This window comes from Stegodyphus dumicola, chromosome 3 (genome assembly GCF_044657685.1).
Source record: "Stegodyphus dumicola isolate Sdum_Otavi_A_Nest chromosome 3, ASM4465768v1".
In the NCBI taxonomy this organism is placed as follows: domain Eukaryota; kingdom Metazoa; phylum Arthropoda; class Arachnida; order Araneae; family Eresidae; genus Stegodyphus; species Stegodyphus dumicola.
In genome coordinates, this window is record NC_140770.1 from 35,879,155 (window position 1) to 35,900,270 (window position 21,116).

General features: G+C 30.2%; 1 protein-coding gene across 3 annotated transcripts in view; it reads right to left on the reverse strand.

The window, feature by feature from the left end:
* Window positions 1-21,116, reverse strand: part of LOC118195068 (1-phosphatidylinositol 4,5-bisphosphate phosphodiesterase zeta-1-like) — a 139,603-nt gene that overhangs the window by 9,823 nt on the left and 108,664 nt on the right. For all 3 annotated transcript variants that reach the window (XM_085812760.1, XM_035366301.2, XM_035366302.2), the window contains exons 11-18: window positions 20,730-20,850; window positions 20,316-20,401; window positions 13,928-14,010; window positions 11,611-11,769; window positions 8,386-8,482; window positions 6,460-6,639; window positions 5,879-5,992; window positions 920-978 (exon numbers count right to left, since the gene is read on the reverse strand). In XM_085812760.1, coding sequence (XP_085668886.1) covers window positions 920-978; window positions 5,879-5,992; window positions 6,460-6,639; window positions 8,386-8,482; window positions 11,611-11,769; window positions 13,928-14,010; window positions 20,316-20,401; window positions 20,730-20,850 — 899 coding nt within the window. The remainder of the gene's footprint in view (window positions 1-919; window positions 979-5,878; window positions 5,993-6,459; window positions 6,640-8,385; window positions 8,483-11,610; window positions 11,770-13,927; window positions 14,011-20,315; window positions 20,402-20,729; window positions 20,851-21,116) is intronic.

Sequence of the window (21,116 nt, forward strand, 5' to 3'; positions counted from 1 at the left end):
TGGTAAGTCTAATCATTAGAAATTCTAACAATTAGAAATTAGGAAAACAATTTTTCATATCGTTATTATTTTTTCTGGGAGGTAAGATGGTCAGTATATTCCCATTTGAGAACACTCACATTTAACTTCACGTACTCTTTTATTTGAACTGCAGATACTTAATCTAGCCTTTACAATATCATTTATTAATTAACAAGCAATTATTTTGAATTTAATATATATATATTAATGGTTGTTTACACGTCAAAACATTTAAAAGAAATCATAGTGTCTGGAAAATGTCTATTTGTAATAAAAAACAAAAGCTTTTTGTTGAAAATATTTCTTTAAAAAATTATTTAAACTCAAATAATTATTGAAATGAATAAGTTATTACCTAAACACTGAAAAGTAAACCGTAAAGAGAACTTTTTTTATATTTCTGTTTGTTGACATTTGCAGATAAACAGCTCATAAATTTCAAGTTATTGATGGAATGAGCTTCTTCTAAGGGAATCAAAATGAATACAAAGTAGCCAGAGTTAAACGATCTATTCAGATGATCGACCCTACCAGATGTTTCTCTGAGACAAGAGATTGCTCTCTGAGACAAGAGACAAGAATTTGCTGCAATGTTGGCAGCATCAGTAATCCAATGTTGAAACTAATTTTATTCCTCAAGGTAAAAATATTTAATTCCAAAAAGCAGCATAACACAAAATACTTTATCACTCACACACGCACACACACACAAAATTCCGTTCCACAAAACAGAATGCCTAAGTAGAAGGCTTAAACAGGTTATGTATGCGCAATTCCATTTAAGCCATTAATAAATCTATAAATTCTATGAGTGAAAGGCATTCTTTTTATTGAGAAAAACAAATAAACTTTTTCTTGCAATTTTTATTATTATTTATTTAATTAAAAATATTCTTACCTTTAGTGTTACATGAAACTCTTGTCCTGGATAAGGGGTTTTATTGGGGTCATATGAAACTAAAAAGAATGAAAGTCATTATCAGTTACTTAAATTTAAAGTTTCGTGTCTGAAGGCATAAGAGGAAATTTAATAAGATTACATATAGTTCATTCTAAAAAACTGATACTGATTGGGACTGCAATTTTTTTTACCAAATTTAAAAGCTGCTACGATGACCGCTTTAAAGAAGGCATCATGGTGTCTACAAGACACGTCTTTATTACACATTTTTATCCAGTTTGACTGTTTCTTATTTAATGACAGTGATGCCATCATTACAGCTACGTCATACAGAGGAAGTTTCAGATATGTTTTACGATAAATAAAAATACTATAGTATATGGACATTACCAGATTTGATGGTTACACAAACAGAATAATATGTTAATACAAGATTTTTAATTGTCAATAATAACTGTTCTACAACATAGTGACAGTCTTGCAGTACAAACAAGATAGTTTGCAATCTGAAAACTAACTGCAAATAAAATACAATTGTTTTCAGGTGAAAGAAGATTATGCAAGTTCTACAATAAATTCGAATTCGGGTTATGAAATAAAGTGAATATGACATAATAGTTAGTAAAATACTGTACTTTGAAACTTTCATTTCCTCAGCTAACAGCAAAGAAAGTTAAGCATTTTGTATTATCAAGAAAAATAGTTCTGCAACAAATTTTCAAGTAAAAGTAAAATATTACAATTTAAATATATTATTAGTTTCTAGAATATATATCATAAATACTGAAGTCTACAGAATTTAAAGTTGCAATGACGAGGCTTCCCACATTTTAAGGATTCTCCAAAACCATTGATTAATTTTTCAAAAATAGTTAACATTGTCTGCACTAAGTTCAAAGTAAGTAAGCCCTAATATAAAATAGTCTCTGTTGAAATCAAGAAGAAAAAACAAAATTAGAACTTTCTCGTATTTTCATAAACACATTTATTAAATACAGTGGTGCAGTAAATGTAGTAAAATTCATACTGCGAAGCTTAGAGGAATTTAGTGAACTGAAATTGCGTTTTTTTGCGTTAGATCATCCTGAATCCATTAGATGAACCAGGCGCTGGACAAAGGTAGACGCATCACAAAGAACATGCATACTTTAAACATAAGCATCATGAATATTTCAAACACTGTTTTGTAGTATTAGTAGTAGGTTAAATTTGATTACTGATGATGCTACCTTGTTAAGTGTTGAAATACTTGTTTCAGCACGGTGGGATAAAATGGTTGAATAAACTAAAAAACATTCAACTACCATTTTCGCTTTCTTAAATACAATATAACTGGATGAATTTGAGATTCATTAGCATAAATTTATTTTACTGAGATTGAGAGTAATAAAAGGTATGGGGAAAAAAGTATTAACTTTGAAGATCAAAGGTTTCGAGTTTTCGAGACTTGAAAACGTTTCTCATGAAAAATATAGTGAATGCTCAGTTGCATATTGCGCTGAAGCGCCAGATTACATACAGGCAATTATCTTCAAATTGCATCGTGGAGGCATTGCCCTTAGTAGTACCAGATTGACCGATAGACAAACGAAACAAATATCAGTTGCTGAACCCATAACTGGCCTCAACAACGAAGAGCGAGGAGGATAAAGATAAAATAAATAAACAAATAATGAAAAAAAAAAAAATCTGAAATGTTTCAGATTTTAAATTACGTCCAAAGGGGCGTTTTTTAACATTTTGTGTGTTACCTTTCTTTATTAAATATCATGTTCCTCGCACTTAAACCATAAGATCCAGTGCAACAGCAATATCGCAAAATAGTTTTAAAACGAGCATATCTTTAGAATTTCCGATGCAGAGACTCACGCGCTGGAGATAAAAATGTTTTTTCTGCACAACGTTGCCATTGCTCGCTTTGAAATCCTTGAGTTTGTTAATCAAAAATTCGTCAAAGTTTTAAAAAATAGGAAATCGATCATAAAACAAATTTCAAATTTCAAATTTGGTCTTCCACATGCTCATATTCGTTGGAGGATTACGTTATTCAAAATTCGATGACTCTATGTATCGTTATTTTATGACAATGTGAGAAATATACATACATTTACGCAGATTTTCATTATTTAATTTCTTCAAATATAATGCAGGACTCTAACATTTTATGGCAACAGTTTGAAAAGTGAACCGACATTTATCCGTCCGACGCAAAATGCCAAAACGAAACTAATAGTCCTTCGGGATTCAAATCCCTTTGGACTAATAAAATAAAAACTATTTTAAAATAAATCTTTAATAATGTAAAGTATTGATGTTATTATTTTTAAAAATTCAAATAACAGACAATACAATAATTTATCAAGTATAAAATCGTATTCGGTGAGAGTGTACAGTAAGCATGGCCTGTGCATTACATAAATTCAAATACGCATATTGTACATGTGTGTACACTTGTGCACTCGTATGTCTATTATAACAAGCAATGTCAACAATGTTTCGTTTATTCTACGAATTAGGATAAAACGAATTTTAAAATAAATAAACATTTTCAACGTCTTAAGCATGCTTTAACTTAAGGGCAGTGGAGGTGCTTGCTTAATAGTACAGTAGATTCTCTGGGTGAAAAGAAGCACATTTATTTATGACATTGATAGTTGTAATAAAATATTTCTTAATTTTTTTATTAATACTTATGAAGTTACTCACATTTATTTATTGATTCTACTTTTTTCTCAGATGATGTTCTTAATATTTTGAATTAAAATCATCTCTTAAGCTTTAGTTAGCTATTTAAATCAAACAAATTACATAATATTTATATTAAAAATCTGTAAACTTAAGAAATTTTAAAACGTTTCTAATGTCAAATTAAGTAGTTAAATTATTTAAGTAATTCAGTAGAACAGATAAGAGTAAGATTTTAACAAAGTTTGCTATAGAAAAGAGAAAATTTCGATTGGATAGATTGTGAGTAATAATTTTTTTTTAAAATTTCAAAACGAAAAACTTATATTTTTAAAAAACTAATTAATAATTATAATACTTATTTTTTTATATATTTTCCTTACAACAGAAATCTTTTGTTATGCAATCATTATTAATATTTTTATTCCATATTGTTAAAAAAATTAAGTAACATTATCTAAGATTTCACTAAAAGCAATTTTTAGAAACGAGGTCTACTTTAAATTTAGCCTAGAACACACTAGAGGTTTTGTACGGCTCTGGCCTTTACCTACAGCTCTGCCTGCCGCATAATTTAAAAGTTGATTTTAAAAGTTAAGAAAATGAAAAAAAAAATATGTAACATTTTAAAGTTACTAATTATACACCGAATGGCTTATGTAAGAGAGGAAAGAGAAATATAGATAAAGTGATTACAAAGTTCTTTTCGTTTCTAAATTGTTACTTTACATTAATCTCATTCCTTAAATTTCAAGAAAATTATTGATATTAAATAAATAATGTAACAAAATATCCGTATAAATATTAACGTTACTTTTAGGAGCTGTTGTTGAAAGAAATATATTTAGAGTACTATGCTTGGAGCTGCAGTTGTCGCCAAAAGTCTCATATATCATCTGCAAATCATCAAAGCACCATATAAAAATCTCAGAATTCTTATTTATGTTTATTGGTTAGAAAATCCTTAACGAAAGCTCTATGGTTACTCAAATTTCGTAATTCACTATAATTTGAAAATTGTTACCGTCAATAAATTTATTTATATATAAATTTTATTTATGTCTAATTACGGTCCTTAAATATGAGATTTTATAATACCGTTTTTATGAAAATCATTGCTGATATCATTACAGCCATCGAAAGATATGACCGGCTAGTCATAAATATATATATAAGCGACTAGAGCTATTTCTCATCTCAAAAAATGGTAAATGTTTCTGGCTGTAGTGGCACTTTTTACATTCGAAAGCATAGTTATAGACCATATAAGGAATTCATATGTTCATATGCCCCGGTAAATGGGCAGAATATTTTATTTCTGATTCAGGTATAAATTGTCTGTTCAGTTCAGCTCCTGTATGTCCGCTGAGCCAAAGATTATGCATTTATTTGGCTGAGCTCTTTCCTGAGCGTGCTGATCTCCATATTGAAAATTCATAAAGTTTAAGATTTTTGATTCCTGCAACACTATTTCCTTGGCTGAACCTTTATCTGAATCCGATGCTTTGTACATCAACAGTGAAATTCTAAAATAACTTGCTTTAAAATGTGAACTTCTGGTTAATTACCCAATTCTATTTCGAAGAACAATTTCGACGTTTTAATTGTGCTTCTATCCGCTTCGATTAAATTTTAGACTATAATTTTTCGTCCGATCTGTTCATGACAAAAAAATTTTCAAATTTTCAAAAAGCAGGAGTTTTGAAAATTCAGTTTTAACCTTGCTGGGAATCGGACCACATATCTTAAATTTGCTAACTGAACTTGTTAACCACTCTCACTACAAGAAATGCATGGGGAAATGAGTGAATGTGAAGAATTCACTATAACGACCCAGTAGACCAAATCTAGATGGTGACGAATTACGGTGCACCACAATTTAATTCAGGTGTCATTATAAAGTCTATTAGGAGAGAGGAATAAAAAAAGTCAACACGGTTAATCAGGAAAATGGAAGATTCTAGCTACGAATCTTCCGTATGCTTGCAGATCTTGCTATCATCATCATTATAGTATACACGGGTTCACGTAGGAATGTCATAATTCCTTACACCTGAAATTAACGAACCTGTTGAATATATAAGTATCCAGTGTTTTGAATTATTTGTCATAGAAAGTTTGAACTTGAGAATTATTCTTTTATATTTTGTCGAACACAGATGCTGATTCAGTATGATGACTGTACACTACCTCATCTTATATAACAGTTTTACATGCAGACATAAAAGCGCGCAGTGCCTGAAGTAAAGGAAATAAACCTTTGATACTAACTTTCATTCGAGATCAAATACTTTGGTTTCAGCACATAACCACATCTTCCGTTCTGAGCGAATTTCGCTTCATTCATATACATGTGTTTATCCCAAGTCTGGTAATTCAGGGCGACTGTAAAAAAAAGAATAAGAATTACATTACAATACGAAAACTCATTGTCCTGTTTTTTTATAGATTTTACAGATATTTGTTTCATTTCAAATAAGGTATTCGTACACAGTACAAAGTCCGAAATCCGGGTGTCAAATATCCGGAAGTACAGAGAATAAATAAATGATTAAATACGAGTAATAAAAATTATTCTGCCCCCTTACAAAATCTTGGAACGGAGAATATAATACACAACAAAGGGAAGCAGGTGTGTCGTAAATTCGATTTTTTCCCGTCTAAGAATCCTGCATGAAACTTCTCAAATACCTGTTGGCTAGAGAGTAAGAGGCAGAGGTGGAAGTGAAAGAAGCATTAGTCCGTCACCAACTGGCCACCAGGTAACGCCTTCATTCTCTAACCATTTTGAGCACCCAACGGCTGCTGTGAGCATCCATACTGAATATGAAAAGAAAGGAAATGTGACATACCCATTTGACATCCTAAGTTCCAATACGGGAATGGGTCATAGTTGCTCGAATCTGCTCGTGTCCCCTTTGGATAGATGCGAGAGAAGTGCTTCTTGTTGTAGCCTACGAAATCAGGACCGTTGGTACTGCTCAAGTTTAAAGCCACTGATTCTTGGAAAGAAGCCATTTCGTTGAACTTCCCTGCAAATGAAAATAATGATATGGATTCTCAAAAGTACAAACATTTAGCACATGAATACCCTTAATAATAAATTGTACTAGTGACTGAAAATCCGAAGAATGTAATGTAAAATTCAAACGGGATTTACGAGTTGTTAATTTCCATTTGAATTGCTGTTGAAATTTCAGTATATTGCATTACATATATATGTTAAAATTTAACTTCCAGAATTGATTGGATTTCTTTAAAATTTTAATTGCAGCTTTAGTGTCTTAATTAACTTAGTAGAATAGCCTATTTCTATGATATAAATTGAGCTCATACCATTTGTTGCTCACTAATCGGTAGTATGCTTGCAATTATATTCATTCATTGAGCATTAATAACAGTCTTCTCGAAAATAAGAAAAACAGAATTATTCCCTTCCATTTTTGACTGTCCAGTATTGTAACATCTCTATTTCTAATTTTTATTTATTTATTTATTTATTTTTGGTCATGGGTAAGCTAGAAATATTTCACATGTTCTCAAAACTAATAAAACAAGCACACTTGCAACCGTAATTACAAAATTAATTAATTTGAACCAAGTGCGAGCATTTATATTAATTTGTCGAACTTTTTTCGAAATTTTTTCTTCACAATTTATTTGGCGTTGGACGAAAAGTTAATTGTTTTATTATATTAATGTGAGTTAACTCATATATAAAAATGAAATACGTATATAACAGCTTTATGTTATAATATATACAGATATATATATTTCAAAAAAATGAAATACGCAAATAACAATTTTCAGAATTATGATAAATCTTGCAAAAAATTCGTAAGATATGAAAATATAATTTTATATTCAGACAATTCGCATATTAATAAAAATGCAATATTAACATCAATTCATAAACAGAGAAAGAATTTCTTTGTCCTTTCGTATTTAAAGAATTTCAAGAAACTATGTAAAAGATCCTTATACTCCACTTTTTCATGGTGCGTACATACCTTTTCCCGTGTTTACATTTAATTTTAACTCTTAATTTAGCAGGTGGGGAAGATGAGTAGATTCATCTCAGCTTTGATACATTTAATGCAAATGGAGAATATGGAGAATCATAGCACTAATACCAAAGAGTGTTCAATTATTTAGCTTTTAAACAGAGTGAAGTTATTGGGCTTCATGTTAATTAACAAGTTATTTATTATTATTATTACCGTATTTTCATTTTGTCTTTCGTCCGCTCCCGCCAGGATGCAAATTAGTTAAATCTTTTTAAGTGAAGAATTATTCAGATCTAGGGGGAGACTTTGGCAGCTATCGCTGACTGGTTACTTTATTATTCTTCTCTGTTACTGAAGGACGTAATCGGCTTTGCTAGCCATAATTGCTTCTTAACCAATTAAAGGCGAAAACAAAGCCTAGTAGGTGCATTTTAATATGTGTCTAATATATTAATTTGAAACATTTCTTCAACGTTAAGCCACAGTTAGCGGCTGTTTATTTTCATCCTTCCTCTGAGTTTTTTTCTGTACTTTAGAAGCTAGGACGAGATAAGCCGTCTGACTAGAGCTATGCAAAAGTTCAAAAAAGTATGGTTCTAACAATAAATAATAGGTAATTAAATACAATAGGAGATAACATAAAATAAACAAAAATCAATGTGAAATAAAAGGAAACACATGCAAGCAAATATTTACATGAATTAGCATTTGCACAGTCATAAACAAGTATCAGGTACTGGAACTGAGAAGAGAAATTTTAAGATGGCTTACATAAATTTCTGCATTCCTCAAAAGAACTAAACCTCTTAGCGGTGAAATAGTTAACAAGCCTGGATAATTCTACAGCAATACGTTTAGAACGACCCTCCTAGAAAGATTTTAAATCGATTAGTTTCTTTGGCTTTCATTGGCTAAAAATGTGAAATAGAATTATATTTTACACATATTAAAAGTTATGTTTTTATCATAAAAGTAAAAACTAGTTTTCATTGGCACTGATATTTTCTTTAAATGAAAAACTATAGAAAAACAATCCGATAATCCTGAATGCATATATTCGATCTGACGAGATTACGGACTTGTCATTCGGAGATAATCGTATGAGCTAGGCACTTTCTTCGGCCAGCATCATTATGGTTATAAGTTATGTAGCAAAATTAAGTTGAAGAAAGCAAATACTGTATTAATAGTTCTATGATCAAACCCTCTAAGTTGAAGAACTCCAAAGAGTTCTGTCGAACAAGAGTCACACTTAAGCCATAGCCACATGTTTTAAAACAAAATTTGCTGAATGAATTAAAGAAGTTAATGATGAATCAGTTAAAAAAATCTTCTGGTGTCAAAAGCAACAAAGAGTGAGGAAAAGAAGGTTTTATAAATATTACTTGGGATAAGGCTGCAGAAACGTTTACCAAATTTGTGGAATTTAAAGGGCATAATGATCACAAATCAGTGCAGAAAAATCTTTATAGTCTCCTTAATGATATTGTAACACGAAAATAGACATTCGAATGAAAAATAAAAAATAAATTAATAAAAAAATGAAAAAATCTTTCTGAATAGCAAAACTATAGATTTCAAATCGTAAGCTTATTAAGAATAATAAATTGCGTATTGTTTATTTTATCTATTATTAATTATTCTAATGATTTATAGTTTGCTTTTAGTGAATAAATGTATGTCATTAAATGCAGAATAACTCTATGTAAAGCTTTGTGTAAATCTTTTGCAGTCTTTCAGTACGCTAAATTACGTTAAAAAATATTTGTACTTTAAAAAAAATTAAAAAAGCTTAATAGTAAAATATTAAGATATTTAAAGTTAAAAAAATTAAGATTTAAAAACTTTTCTTGGTATGTTCGAGATAGTTGTTTATATTTTATAATTCCGCATTGTTGAAGTTTTGAACATGTCTGATTATCACATTTTACCCTTAGTAGACGTTTAAGATACCAGAAAGACCTAAGATTATCTTTTCTAACTGCCCTCCAGTTGCAGCTAAAGATTAAAGTATGACAATCGAAGTTAAATGGTATAAAACTGATAGTAAAGCGAAAGGGGTAATACACATATGGTCTCTTTTCTCCAGTTTCGCCCATCTTTACACCACCACCGGAAACTAACACGTAGGTTCTTATTGCAATCCGAAAAATGGCCAAAAGCAATTAGGCCTGATTCGTTTAAACCAGTGCCATTTTGAACAATCCATCTTGCTTCAAGTAAATAAATAACTTATAAGAATTATTAACGAATAGCTTCAAGATAATTTAAAGTATTTCAAGTATCATGCACGTTACTTTAAAAATCAGTATTGCAATTACTTAATTATTGATAAAAATATTATGTTAAAATGCTTGTGTGAGTCTTAGTAGTATTTTCGAACTCCTCCAGTAGATCATGTATCCCCACTTTTTTTAGAATTTCTTATTTATACAGCCTGAAAATTATGCATATTTTAATATGTAACTCCCTATTATTAATTTCCATTTCGAGATCAATTAGCTTAATGATGTTACGGTTATAGTAAATGAAATATTTGTTTAGAAATATCTTTTGAAACTTTCAATCTAAGTTTGTTTCGTGTCCTCTAGCAGTTGATAAATCACAGTTCTCAAAAGTTCTAAATTACCGGCTGTTAAATATATTTAATATAAAGTAATAATAAATAGTATCATAAGTATATTGAGTAGATTCCTTCAGTTTTGGGGCCCACCAGCGGCCAAGCGGTAAACTCGCTGAACGCCGGTAGTTCTAACCTGGGTTCGATTCCAGACAAATGCGTTGGCTGCATTCGTAGTTTTCCTCATATGTAACGTGTATACTCCTCAGTTTCCCTCAGAAAGTCCTCCACGAAGGCATCCCTCTTCTTAAGCAGATAACCCCTGTGTGCTTTGCCATAATCAACTAAACCAAACCTTCAGTTTTGGTAAAAGCATACCATTTTCAGAAAATGATCTTGATAATTTTACAGCATCTCAAGATGAAGAAGTAGTATGCCATATTTATGAAATTTTAACAACTGTTTTAATTTTATTCACTAAAAAATTCTCAAATAGTTCATCCATATTTCAATCATGTCTTGAATAGATAACTTACAAAACCAAGTAATTGGAAAACTAATCGATTGCATTAAATATTATTATGATAAGCTATTTAATTACTTTAAAATCTTTTTGGAGCAAAAGAAAAAATGACTATTTACATTTCACTGCTTTTTTCGAATATTTAAGTGACAACAAATTTGGCAAATATAGGTCCCAGAAGTGTACATCCATTTATAACTAAGGAATATAAAATAAATCACATATCAGTCAAATTTGATGATAAATAAAATGTTAATAATAGACTAAACAGACCAAAAAATTTTGAATATTAAGTTATAGATTCTGTGAAAATGATAATAAATATACAAGAGCAATTTAAAATGTAAGATAACACAGTTCTCAGATTTGCTAGCAGCCAGCGAAAAGATAGTCTAACGTGTAAGTGCAAAGCATAGTCGTTACATGGCTTCTGGATTTGATGCTAATTTCTTCTAAACTGTCACTGAAGTTTTGGTAGCAGTGCCTTATAATGTATCCGTATATATGCCCATGGAAAAAATTTGTCTCTCAGAGGATTTGTTACCTTACTTCTTGAACTGCACTCGTAAGTCATACTCCTTATAAATCAGTGTTCGTCCTAAGATACTTTGATGTACTCTTTTTCCTTTTCAAATAATTATACTCACTTACCTGTTATTTTACAGCTATTAATCAATTGCTAAATAACTATATAATTTATTTATTATTACATTATTTTCTTTTAGTAATCTCTCCTTTCTTTAATCTTTTTTTTTTTTTTTTTTTTTAAGCAACTACATGCATGTGGGTTGCAAAAAAATGCTGTTATACGAGTATGTACGTCAGCCAGAATGCTAAAGGATTTAGAATACGCTATTCTATATGAATGAATCATGAACAGCAACATTTTCCAAAATTATATACGATTCCTTACTGCTGATAGCATGGGGGGAGGTATCACATCGGCGTCATCAGCAACAGGTGTAGAAGATGCTGCCAGTGCATATGCTAAAGCTTCTTCTCTTTCCTCTTCTTCTTCGAGCAAGAAATCATCCTCCTCAGACGTCACTAGCTCATCTTTCAGTTTCTTCCCCTGGAAAGAATTTTAAAAGTAATTTGTCAGATACATTGCAAGAACTCAAATTCTTATCTTCTGCAACTTATTATTAAATATTTTAACTGAAGCTTTCTCTTATTATAAATATAAACTTGAAATGTATGCATTTCTAATGACCAATAAACAAATGTAATGGCCAAATCTTAGACAAACAAGGAAATAAATGTTTCATATCTCTTAACCGAAAATAATTCAATTATTTTCGATTAGTATATAGATCGGAAGTATATAGATCTTCTCTTCATCTTATGCTTTATTTTAATAATAAAAACGGAGCAATTAAAGTTTATTCTGGGGGTTTAATTAGATGTTAAATAGGCGTTGCGTATTGCAAGTTCATAGAGATTTCCTTAATAACTATGCTAGATGAACGATAAGAAGTTGAAAGGATAACATCTCAGCCATCAGGGTAAAGCCAGTATCAGTTGTAAATATTATTGTGTCAAGTAGAGCCATTTGTTTTTAAATCATGGTGTCTCATTTTTCGGCTTGAGCAATCGAACGGTGCAGATCGGTGCGCATCAAATAATGATACAATGACAATTTTTATGAAGCAGATAAGAATTTATTTCGTAACTTTCGAGCTTTTCAACATGTCAAGTATTAGGTACTGATTTTTAAAGACGGATTCATATCAAAATACGAGTAAACTATAATTTAAAACAGAGTTTTAAAATAATTTTGTATCAAGAAAATAAATATCTCAATTAAAAATGTGAAGAGATAGAAACTTTGTGAAAAAAGTGAGGGAATGTGGACATTTTAAAGCGTTTCGTACAGAAGGGCATTTAATGCTCTTAAGCGAAAAGGCTGAACAAAGTCTAGCGTTTATATCTAGCATATACAGACACTGGTTTTGCACTCCCTTAGCTGATACTCGATGAAAATGCATATAATCTTCAAATTTTTAACATAATATTTTTCTTAAAAGAAAGAGAAATCTGAGCAGTAATTTCAAAACTAGAAGCTCTTTTCCTTAAAAATATTTAAAAATGGCTGGGGAGGAATCTATTTTATAAAGAGACCCAAAACAAACGGTTTCTAATGATCATCAGAAAGCTTGCAGCAACTTCAATTAATTATGTTTTGTATTCTTAAGAAAGAAAAATAAAAGAATTGATGACAACTTGCAGTTATTCAATGAAGAAATATAAAAATTATCTCAGAAAGCAAGAGAAATGCCAGATTATTTTTGAATCCATAAGCCTTAACCAGTTAACTGTGATTGACGAGTATACTCGTTATGGAGAAGCGACACGATTTTGTGTATTGACGAGTATACTCGTCATGCGTATATTATGCTAATGAAATGAAAAGATAAGAGGGAGGTTTATTTAGTAAGTACTTTACATAATGACAACGATAACGTAATATGAAAATAATAACAAAGAAACCAGAGCTAGTAATTGATTATAATAAAAATGAGTGGAGTAGATATGAGCGATGGAATTATCATAGCGTACTTCACAGCAAGAAAACAACTCAAAAAATACTACAAACAGATATTTCTCCATTTCTTAAACATTATGTGTTTGAATGCATTCATATTATATAAAAAAATAATGGTATCAACATTTTGCTCAAATTTATTAAAGTCACTTTTGCTACGTATCCAATTGAAAGAAATAAATCGACACAAACTCGGCCATTTAGACCTAATATAAGCCAATTAGGCGGGAATCGTGTTCCGGTTTATATACCCGGAACATCGAGAAAAAACGTCCCTGCGCGAAGGTGTTCGAATTGCTACAAACGTAAGATCAGGAAGGAATCGTGTTACTGAGGTACACTAGAAATTACACTGGAATAATTACACTGGAAATCCTTCATTTACTTTCCCTTTTTTTCAGCGATAAATTTAAAATTCCTGAATATTTTGACTTTTATGTACCCTTATCATAACATTTTGTTACTTTCCGCCATTAATGATAATGTTTTGGTCTAATAAGCTATAGTTAACCACTAGACGTACGCATACCATAGGCTGAGAACCACTGAGCTAGGAAACTTACTGAAGTTATAAATTATCGACAACTATCGACCACTGAAATAAAATTTTCGAGCATTGAATGGAAAATATGATAAAATGAATGAGAAGAGGTAGGGATGGCGAATAATTGACAAGAAATCTTACTTTAATTAAAATCTTTCTTGCAAGAGACTCCGGAGAAGGATGTTCCTTTTCGTCCTGACCAATAGGTTCTTTATATAAATATTCTAAAATAGAAAGAAAATTTTCTCATTAATGAAATAAGAAAAATATATTTTAAAGTTTTATGAAGATGGAAGGGCTAAACTTTGTTCGATATAATGTTTCTTGATGATGTTGGTTCTTTCACTGATGTTACATACAAAATTTCTATTAGAATTAATGCCGCTGTAGTGTCAAGAAGCCGCTGTAATTTAGTATCTACCTCACTGTGTAGCTAATTTAAGATGAAAGCAGATGTAATAGAAATTTTATTTCGTAATTAGCATTAATGTTTTAACAAGCAATATTCAAACAAAGGCTTTGTTTGGAAAGGCCAAAAAAAGATTTCTACTTTTCTCTATTTAAAGTCAATTTTTTTCATGCTAAAATTAATTATTAATAATAAGCTGAATCTGATTCATAGTGAAGTAACGAAAAGTTGACTAAACAGTCTAATAATTGAAAAATCAATTTGGCAATTGAATCCTTGCAATACATTTTAATTATTGACTTAAATGTGTTTTTTTATAAATGTGCGTTAATTGTATTTACTATAAACAGTCATCTAGCAAGAAAATTTATTTTTCAAAAGACAAGACCAAAAGTCTATTCTCTAACTGCCAAAGAGCACTATCCGATATAAGCATTCCCAATTTTTCAAATAAGTAGAAATCAGTCTTCCTTTCTTATCACTTTCTGAATGCATTTTGGACGAGAAAGAAAATATATGAAATATATCCGAGTGCATGACAAAGTAATACAAAGACAAGCTTTACCTTTATACAAAGTACCAAGTATTAAATTCTCAAACTGCTTACGTTTAAGTATTTTGATTCTTGCATACGTGGACAAAGAACAGTTTTTAAAGGATCGCTAGAAAAGTAGGAAGGTGATTATTGAGCTTCATGTATCTTAAAACTTCAATCTAATCTTCTAATTTATTACAAGTAAAAGCAGTATATAATCAATTGAGAGATAAGCGACATGTGAGGTTACAACTCCAGAGCCCTAGGACGAAGAAGTGGAAGATGTTTCTTCAGTATTATAAACATTCTTTTTAGTTTCAGTTCTTTTAAGACATTAAAACAGTAGAACATCTGATGCTGTCGCAATAAAATTTATAGTGAAAAGTATTCGACGCCATATAATTGGAATTTAATGGAAGAAAGCAGCTATTTAATAAACGCGGCATATAATTGTTTTTTCTTAACAAAGCGTAGTCTTTCTTCGATTATGCAATGCTCATTTTCATTCCTTGGATCTACTTTAAATTGGATTATCTTCACTCTTCGATTATGCTATCTACTTCTTCAAAGATCTCGACGGGAGGAGCAACGAGAAAACGAATTCGGTAATATCTTTCGAGGAAAGCAATTATGGAATTTTAAAAAACTATGATATTAGAATTTTGAGAGATGGAACTGGATTATACAATGAATAATTTTACAAGAACTAAAGCCAAAATTATGATTAAATGCCCAACTATGATTAGCTATCGAAATTTATTTATTTCACCTTTTCGAACATATGATTCAGTTTGTTTCTTCACAAGAGACTTTAAATTTCCTCAATAAAGACGTCAAACTACACTAACATCAAATTACGTTAATTTAGGCAACTATACTAACAAGTTATTTCTATAGAGGAATGTCTTTGGTAGTGACAAGAGGAATATATTTTTTAAAGTTTATTAATGATTATTAAGGTAGATCAGTTTTTAAGTATATCCATGGGTATAAAGTAAATCAGTTTTGAGGTTATATTTTTGGTTTGACCATTTACTTAATCTAATATTTGTACTGTGTAAAAGTTCGCGGAAGTTTATCAAAAAAGCGATTTACCTGACGAACACAGATTCAGGTTACATACAAAATGGTTAAATGGCATATCATCGAAAAGCAGGCGCCAAAGTTGGGGTGCCTGTGTTTCGCTTGACGCTCTACAAGTCGTAAAATTTCTGAATACTTATGGAGAGTCGTCATCTTGACATTATATCAACAGTTATAGCTTCAAGAAATTTTGCCTCTTCATAAAACTCGGAGAAAATATCTTAACAGCTGCCATTTTTCGTCCCTCTAAATGCACTGTTCTCAAGTGCTTTCTTTGACGCGCCGCGAAGTGCTCGAGAGATAAATCCGACAGAAGCGAAAATTGATTTCTAAGCTATAAGATGCATTAGTCCACATTCTGTTAAGCTGTAGCGTAGAAATTCCGTAAAAGTTCAGTTAGTAATTTTTATTAAAATGTAATTATTATACAGTCAGCTTCCGATCAGCCGCAGAAATACCGAGGATGACGCACACGGTTAACCTGGGAATATTAAAAAAAGACAGGCCAAGAGGATTAAAACACATTACTTATTTATTTATTTTTAAATATGATGGCTGTACCCTTGCTTGTTAAGCATTCTCTAGGAATGGCCGAAGCTATCGTTCATTTAGCCATCGCACCATCTAGAGCACTGAACAGGGGGAACCATAGGAAAGTCCACGTTTCAATTGACAGAAAAATACTGTAAATTATTTATCTGAATTTTCGATAATTTAATCTGGAAAGTAAGATCATTAGGTACGCAAATTAAATTAGTATTAAAACAATAAGAAATGAAAGTATAAAAAATATAAAGTACTTTAAAAAATGAAGGTGTAAACGTAAATGAAAAACTAAGTAATCAATGGCGTTACACTCAATGCAAACTCGCGTAAAAACCCGTTTAAAATGTCATCTACTGTTTATCTATGTAACATCTATTGTCACTACTGTTATCAAGCACCTTTTTTTTTTATATTTTCATAACCAGTTTTGTTTTTACGCAGGTAGTTTGTGATGATAATTTTTTCATCGTTCCGCAATAAGCAAACTTAAAAGCTTTTTCGTCTTTTTTACTTCGTACTGAAAGCTTCTTTTTTCCTTTTTTGCTTCCTTGTACGAAGTAAAGGAAGTATTGTAACTGCGAAAAATTTCAGGTATCGAATTTCAACCGCTCATGAAACAATTTGAAAGATGTTTCTGCGTAACATCTGTACGTACAGGCAGAATAAAAGACGGTTTTTTTTTTTTTTTTGACAAATAGGATTGTAAAACGGATTTAAAATGGACTCAGATTTTTTCCTTGACGTCTGTACGTACGTACGTATGTATGTATTTCGCATAATTCAAAAAGAAGCAGCCATAGAATTTTGAAGCTCCCTTTACCGTTGCAATCGGCTGCACCAGTCATATATATAAACTTATTTTCGAACTCAGTGAATTTTGGATCATTCATATGCAAGACAACATGAATTAGAGGGATCTTAATGGTCAAGAATTTTGCGCATTGAGCTGCAAAATTTTTTAAAAAATTTTAGAAGTAAAAGGAACAGTTAAAAGCGTATGCTAAAAAATTCATGTGACTCTATAATTCCTTAGCAAAAAAAGTAAAATCATTCAACATCTAGAAACAATAATAAATTAATAAAAGCAAACTTGTAAAAACTAAATGTTAAAATTACAAGTCGAGATGATTTTAAAATCAAAAAGGGGAAACATTTTTTTTCTAACCTCTTTTTGATTTTTAATCTGCATGCAATAGCTCTGGAATCATCGACAATTTAAAACTTTAAGTGGCCAGTTAAATCTAACGAACAGCTATTGGTTAACATTTGAAACTCAGTAGTAGTGAATTCAGTCAGTTTCTGCATTGCCGAGTGGAACCAAAAGTAAACTTTCAGTTTCGTGCACCAAAAAATCTGCCTTCTTGCACGCTGGCCGAATTGCTTGTTTTTGCGTAGAAACTCTAATTTGAATTGTAAAAATTGTTATTTTTAATTGTTTTAACTATTATTAAGTTATTTGGTGTTTTAGATTTTTCTATATTTTAGTATTTTTAATGAAGATGTTTTGAATTTTTATGTATTTTTGCTTTGCCGCGAAGTAAGAACTGAATTAAATGAACGAGAAATACAACTCTAATGAAATTGGAGGAAATAAAGTTTAAATGAAATACAGCAACGAAATCTGTATAACTTAATAGGCTATACAAGGAAGTCATGTGGTGTCCGCATCAGATTTGTTTTTGATACGATCTGATTAACCTGCAACCAGGCTAATCTGTACTTGGTTAATCGGGAGTTGACTACATATAGCACTAGGGTGAACGTGTGTTAAATGTATTATAAAAATGCTTATACTGTGTTCATTTAATGTTACTCGTAAACTACTACTCCTTTTTTTAATATTACTTGTAAACTTTAAATAACATATAAGCTACGCCACATGGAACTTCATATACGTTAGAATTTGATATTATACAGATTAAAAAACGACAAAAAGCAACCATTGTCTACCCATCTCATAAAATCCATTCATGCTGAATAACTAAAATCAAAACTAAAGAATTCATGAATGTTTTGAAGTGAAGAATTTTGCACATTTGTTTTTTGAAAAAATATGATGCTGTTAAATTTAATTTTTTAAATATGATAAATTAATAGCTAATGAGAACTGTCTAAAATATGAAAACAAACTAATATTTATTCCGTGTTCTCAGGATGAAGGAAAAATATTAATAAGTATGGAAGTTTAATTTTTTATATAAAAACTGACACTTGAAGTAGAAATTTGCAAAAATGCGTTGTAAAGTTGTGTTGCGAGGAAAGCAAAAATACTGTTATTATAATTGTCAAATAATACGAATTTTTGTACTATGCCACGGATAGAAAGATTGAGATGAATAGACTGAGTTGTAAGAAGAAATGATTCGAGAATCACTCTTTTAGACTAACATTAATTACTTAACTCTAAACAACCCTGAAACTGACTGAAAAGAAAAAAGAATTAAAATCTGAAAAGAATTAAAATCTCTAATGCATTATAAAGATAGTACTAATAAAACACTATATAGTTAGACTAGCTACCACACGCCTTCATAACGTTTAGATGATTAAAACTCAAGCAAATTGTATCTGATAGTTCCAAAAATAATTTTACTCTGCCATAATCCTTCGAATTTAAAGAGGGTTAGATTAGGTAAGGTTATATTTAAGGTAAATGTCAGGTAAGGGCTAAAGTTAAGGTAAATGTTAAAATAAAGATCAGATTTAAAATGAGACGTAGATTTAAGAAGTAAAGATGCTAAAATGAAGACTGGATTTAAGGAAGGTGATAAGGATTAGGTTTAGGACTTACGTCGCCAAAATTAAATATATATTTAAAGATAAAAAAATAATTTTTAAACTCTATGCACTCTAAAAGTCTTCGTTTCAGAAGTGATTTCCAAAGGTTCAGAAAAAGCAGTATAAAGATAGGTGCTTTTTCTCGGAGTTTAGAAACAATGATATCAAAATCAAAATGATCTATATATGCATAAGTGCTGGACGAAACATATTGATTATTACAGTTAATTTCATTTATGAATACCATTTAATCTGAGATTGTAAAAATTATAGTTGATTCAGACATTATAATAAAAAATTAGCTTTATTTTTGCAAGTTCAGTAACAGAATTTAATAACAAAATACTTTCCAGAAAAACATGATCAAATTCTAGAATTATAACACAAATTTTAGAAATCTATTAGAGAATTCCAGCTCTTGTGCAGGAACTATTCTAAACAAGGCATGTGTGTTTATGGTCTTGTCCTAATAATGTAAGGTTTATTTTATCCAATACGTAATCTTGATGTTCTTCCTGTAATTTCTCTTTCTTCCCTCAGCCTGCACCAGAATGCAAATTAGGTGGCATTTAAATAACGAACAAATGTGTCATTTAGAGAGTGAGAGATTATGACCGCGTTACAGAAAGCAATTTATTTTGCGATATAAAGCCATTATGTATCCTTTTGGTTTTGGTGAGTAACATTTTGTATTTTCTAGTGCATAGGGAAGAGGTTGCAGATGAGTACGATTAATATTTAAGTCATGATCAGATTTTTAAGTTAACTTCTCGTGTTGAGCGTATATGAATATTGGTATTTCTGTTGACCAGTAAGTAACACTGTCTAAGTTTTTATAATTTTAGCTATACTACAAGACGCAATTTTTAATAGTTAATTAAGTTCAACTTACAGTGTATTTATATAAATGAATTTATTTTATATGTGCCAGAACAATATATTTGCTTCAAATTCTTAAAATTACTTTACTATCAAAATGTAAATTAAAAACTTTATTGGAAATCGACTTTCAAATTTAGAAATCAAAATACTCTAGTAATTTTAAAATTCAGAATAAATGAAAACAAATATGGAGAAGCTGAAATAAAAGCATAAAAAGCCTATCGTAAATTAAAATCATTGTCTGTTGAAAACCTAATTTGCCTAAGCAGTGGAGTTAAAACATGCAACCAACTCACCGCCTAATATTGTTGTAATGTAATAAGCCATTTTCACTTGCTGAGGTATATCACAATGATTTTCTATGGATAGAATGACTGGATATCTAAAATCAGAAGATCAAATGTTTACAAAAATATATGCTCTCTATATTTTAACAGCATTTAAAAGTTAGTTTTAATCTATTTATAAAATATATGAATGAATTATTCAATACATACATTAAAATTTATTTCTTTAAAATGTATTCTATTCTGCCTTGCTTAATAATAACAAAATATTACACAGATAAATGCAATATTATTAGAAGAAATTACATAAACTCCTCTTTTAATCAACTAAATGTTATTTTCTATTCAAAGATTGTAATTTTATAACTGAACTTTGAATTTTGCTAAAACAGTTACTAATTATTAATTTTTTTTAGTACTTACTGTGAAGCTCTGAAAGCGTATTGTTTAACGGCTTCTAGAACATCTCGGAACAATATCTGATTGGTTAAAGTGTATCCATGATATATGACTGGTTCCCCATCCGATCCATTCCATGTGTCAACTAAGAAGAGAAAAAACACATACTTTATACAAAGTATGCACACAGAAAAGAAACACTGCTTATGCTTACCATATAAATAGTAAGCATAAGCGTAGCTGTAAAATTGAAGGTTTTCACCTTTATGTATAAAGGAAAAAGACAAGAGTGACTTGATTAATAATAACGCCCATGATTCCTATTTCTTACAACTGCCACTGATTTGTAACTTTACTTGAAATTGTTAATCATTTTTTCGCAAGTCTAACAAGTCTAATCTTTTTTTATTT